General features: G+C 35.0%; 1 protein-coding gene across 1 annotated transcript; it reads right to left on the bottom strand.

Annotated features, from left to right (window-relative positions):
* Positions 1 to 748: 748 nt before the first annotated feature.
* Positions 749 to 4,124, bottom strand: LOC146921835 (monosaccharide-sensing protein 2-like). The gene is made up of 5 exons (XM_085710795.1): positions 3,979 to 4,124; positions 3,325 to 3,891; positions 1,973 to 2,856; positions 1,659 to 1,846; positions 749 to 1,418 (listed from the first exon to the last, which is right to left on the bottom strand). The coding sequence occupies exons 1-5, from the start codon at positions 4,055 to 4,057 to the stop codon at positions 962 to 964; spliced, it is 2,175 nt and encodes a 724-aa protein (XP_085566921.1). The 5' UTR covers positions 4,058 to 4,124; the 3' UTR covers positions 749 to 961.
* Positions 4,125 to 4,853: the final 729 nt, after the last annotated feature.

Consider the following 4,853-nt stretch of genomic DNA (forward strand, 5'->3'; position numbering starts at 1 on the left):
AGTCTCACCCTTACCTGGTTATTGCAGAAATTGCAGCTCTCCCTCTCTTGTTCTCCTCTTTCTGACTTTTCTCCCTTTTCTCCAAAGGCGTTTCATGTAAAAAAAAACGTTTCTAACTTATGTTTGCCCTATTTATCTTTTCGTATTACTCTTCTCACCTCTAAACTTACTCTTTTTACATCACAGCCCAACTTCTAATATTTTTATTTTATTTTTCATATCTTATTTTATTTAATAATAAAATAAGTCACACCAACATAATAACTTCACAAAATCATATACTTCACATCAATCTTGAAAATCACACAATTTATCTATAAATCATGTAAACTACTTAAATTCTTAAATCATATAAATCACGCATATATAAATCATATAAATATATGTTAAAACTCATCAAATAATTAAATAATTACGACGGGCGTTACAGTGTACAGCTCACGTACTTATAGAAATTCGATTTACCTAAACTGAGTTTGCGGAAATGTACCTAATCTCAGTTTGTGGATTATTAACTGAATTGAGTCTTCAAAAAATTTAAAAGAATTGAGTTTGTAATAACACAAGTGAACTGAATTTGTAGAGTGAATTAAAATATTTTTTATTCATTGCATTGACTACAATTGTTACAATTAGCCAGTATTGTTTATGTCATTGCAATCACACTAAATGGTGATTGTCTATTTGCATCTCTATAATGTAACCTGTACCAATGATTCAAATCAATATAATCAATTGAATTGTTTTAATTCGAGCATGTAAAAACAATAAATTATTAGAATACATTGAATTGTTTTCATAATCAATTGAATTGTTTTAATCCAAAAAATAAAATACATTAGTTTCAACCAATTAAAATGCTCTCAAACTTGCTTCAGCATATTCAAAATTTATTAATGATCAATGCTGCTTCTTTTTTCTAATGATGATCTACATCATATGCATATCATTAAGACATTAATTAATCTTTCATTCCAAATTCTGCAGGATCAGTACCAGGCTTTGCACCGATTGCGAAAAACTCGGTAATAATTTCCAAAGGCATGCCCTTTGTTTCAGGAACTTTTAAATAAACAAATATCCATGAACTGATGCAGCCACCAACAAATAGAGAGAAGACACCGCCGAGACTGAGAAGTTGGAGCAAATAAGGGAATGTCAATGTGACAACCAATATGCAGGTCCAATTTGTAAGAGAAGTAATGGAAATGCAGATTCCACGGACACTAGTCGGGAATATTTCTGAACAGATGATGGAGGGAATAATAGCAAGACCCATGCAGAAGACACTTTCATAGACCACAACACTGATAGCTGAAATTGATGCATCTAGGACAGGGCTGATTTGAAAAAATTGTCTCAGTACTAGTACTAGTAGACATAATATCAATATCGGTATCGTGTACAGCAAGATTGACCTGTCACGAGAAAATGAACAATGTTATTTGTCATGAATGTTGGATTATAATTTATATGCATTTATAGGATACCGTCTAGATTAACAAAAGTAGGCCATCAAAGGCCAGAAGATAAGAAAAAGTACTTGTGAACATACAAATTAAGCTAATTTACTGGCATAAGTACTTGTGAAATTGTATGGGAGAGTTTATAGACAACATAAAAAAGCAATTAAAACTGAGTCGTAGTTTTAAACATACCTTCTGCCAGCAACATCCATGAGCCTTACTGAAATAGCTACGCAAGGAAGCATACAGAATGATGTAATAATATTAACAAGAAAAGAAGCAGATATTGAGCTGATGCCTAAATTTGATAGAAGAGCTCCTACTCCTGCCTGCTCAAGAATCTGAGGAGCATAGAATAGAAATCCATTTATGCCAGCAGCCTGCAATGTGTATTATTGATTATCAGAATTCGATAGAAATAAGTTGGTTTATAATCAATTATAGAATGATACTTTATACTCTAGTGATGTAATGTATACTAAAACACAGTGCAAAAAAAGTTGTACCTGTTGAAGAATTTGAAGTCCCATCCCAACAATTAATGCTCGCTTGACACCTGGTTCTAGAAGAGTTCTCCACTTTGGACCTTTTGCAATGACTTCTGACATACTCAACGCACTCCGGCTGACTATACCAGCAGCCTGAAAAGCTTCGCCACTATCCATAGCTATGTCAATGTCATTGCCAGAAGTTGAAACAACCGAAATATGCGGAGACTGAGACACTGCAGCTGCAGAAGGATCTGCATGCATATAAACTCTTTGGAGTCCTTCTCTTTTCCCACCCATTGCATCATCAGTTGATTTGTAAACCAATTTCCAACCTCCACCGATGTCTGTATTTCTCGGTATTTCAACATCATTTCCATGAACCAAACTGCTATTGCTTCTCATGCTTAACATGTCCTTAGATCCATAAGCCCTATCAGCATTGCCGTGAAATGGATTCAATGGAGCACGCAGGCTGTCACTTGTACCGAATGGGCTAGACTCTAAATCTGCCGTGCTAGAGATACTATTAGCATTGTTAATCAACATGCTGTTCAAACGGCTGTTCTCGATGAGAGTACTCTCGTGCAAACTGCCAAATAGGTTAACAATAGGATCTTTGAAATTAGCAGCTGCTTGAGATGAAATGCTTCCCTGCTGAGACAATATACTGCGAGATGCATTGCTTTCGTGCATAGACAACATACTGTGCGATAGCATGCTACCTTGTCCATTCACTTGAGCAACCATTGTAACTTCCTCATTAGCTCCATATAATTTTATATAATCTTTTCCTTCTTCTTTGTTGACGAGGATCTCACTGGCCGGAGCAACTACATATTCTTCTATTGACATGTCTTCACCCCCAGGACTGAGACCCTCCGCAAGCAAAGCCAACTCCCCTATAAATCAAACACAATTCACTTCTAATTTGTTGAAATACATGACAACAATCAAGCCTTGTTTTAGTAGGTGGAGACAACTACATAAATCAAACTACGACGCAGTAATATTCTATCCTAAAGATTTTCTTGGATTATCTTTTTTAAGATTATGTAGTGTTATAAAAACTTCTGAGATCTTATTAAAACATGTTATGACATTTACGTAAAATATTTTAATCTTTTTTCTATAAACTTTTCAAAATGATTTTGGAAAACAATGTATACTTATATAAAAAAAATTAATTTTATTTCATCTTTAGTTATAGAAATAACTTATACATAAGCCATTATATGATAAGTGCTTATATCCTAAGTGTTTAATTAAATTGTTAATGGAAACATGACCTAAATCATGGACTAATCAATTGAATAATAATGATTCAAAAAACATAAAGCTAACAAAAAAAGGCAAAGGCTAAATGTAACCTGAGACATCATTAACACATCGAAGTCTTTTCAAAACTTTCTCAGCCTCAACTATTCGACCTTTGCTTACAAGCCACCGAGGTGATTCGGGGATATAAAATACAGTCAGCAAAAAATAAACAACAGAAGGAATAGAAATAACACTGAGCATAACTCTCCAACTAGGCGACGGCATCAAGGATATTAAGAAAACAAGAATGTAAGCCAAAAACATTCCAACGGAACAAGAAAATTGTGGAAGAGTGTTCAATTGTCCTCTTATATCAGGTGGTGCTATCTCAGATATGTAAAGAGGATTAAAAGTAACAGCGAGAGCAACGGCAGCGCCTTTGATAATCCTTGACAAGAGGATAACAGTAATATTACGAGCCCATAGCATTACCAAACCTCCAATGATATACATAACAGAAGATGTTATCAACATAGGTCTTCTTCCAATCAAATCAGAGATTGTTCCTGAAAACATGGTGACAACAGTTGCTGTTATAAAAGACACCGACATAATCAACCCTTCTAGTGTTGGATTCTTTTCCAGTTCAAACTCTTGTTTGATATAAGTCATAGCCCCTGCACAAGAGGCAAAAACACACATTTTAAACTTAAAATACTATACAAGCAGATGAGAAAGTATTGAAAGAAAAAAAAAAAAAAAACCTGCAATGGTTGAACTTTCCCATCCATTAAGTAGATTCCCAAGTGTAGCAGCAACAGCAATAATCACAACTTCCGTCATATTTTTTATAGCTACACTCAAATTGCAAGGTTTAAAACAATTCCTACCACAGGTGATTAATTTTTTTTGAATCAGTATAGTATTGTTTGTTGTTTGGTTCTCATCAGGAACTTGTATAATAAACAATTGTATCCTTCAAAAATCTTAATCTTAATCTTAATTAATTAATTACAGGTCTGCTAACAAAACCTAGAAAAACCCTAAGATTTTTTACTGAAATACCCCTTGAGCTCCAAAACGCTGCCTTTTTAAAATGGTGCCTTTTACTGAAATGCCCTTAACCAACTCAAGCAAAGGTGCACACTGCCCCACACAATTGGCCAATTATCATTAAGAGAGAGAATCACGTGAAAGACATTCTTCCAGTATTCTTTGCTTTCCCGTTTGACAAACCCTTTTTGCTCTACTGTGAACAACCAAAGTATGCCATTCTGAATGTATCCTCCAACATATATGATGCTCAACTTCTTTTCTCTCCCTCTTCCTCTTCTCCAAACCTAGTCCCAATTTCCCCTTCACAAATCCAAACTCTCTCTCTCTCTCTCTCTCTCTCTCTCTCCCTACTCACTACAAAGTGCATGACCAAAAACTTTGAAACTGCGGCGGCGGCAACATACTGAAGGAGATCACGGTGGAGTTAAGGGAGGGAGATAGGGCCTCGCTTGGGCATCCAACAAACTCTCAGCCTCAAAAACACATGGTAATCAATCTTTATTTGTTTTCCCATTTCCATATTTCCTTCAGCTTCAATCATTTGATTTTTCTTCTTCTTCATTTTCATTATTTCCGTGGATTG

The sequence above is a fragment of the Medicago sativa genome, chromosome 5 (genome assembly GCF_051527215.1).
Source record: "Medicago sativa cultivar Bolivia chromosome 5, Bolivia_mono, whole genome shotgun sequence".
NCBI classification, from domain to species: domain Eukaryota; kingdom Viridiplantae; phylum Streptophyta; class Magnoliopsida; order Fabales; family Fabaceae; genus Medicago; species Medicago sativa.

Coding starts and splice junctions, on each gene's coding strand:
- LOC146921835 (XM_085710795.1), bottom strand. CDS start 4,057: ATGACGGAAGTTGTGATTATTGCTGTTGCTGCTACACTTGGGAATCTA. Junction 3,892..3,978: donor GGAAAGTTCAACCATTGCAG/GTTTTTTTTTTT, acceptor CCTCTTGTGCAG/GGGCTATGACTTATATCAAA. Junction 2,857..3,324: donor ATGTGTTAATGATGTCTCAG/GTTACATTTAGC, acceptor TTTGATTTATAG/GGGAGTTGGCTTTGCTTGCG.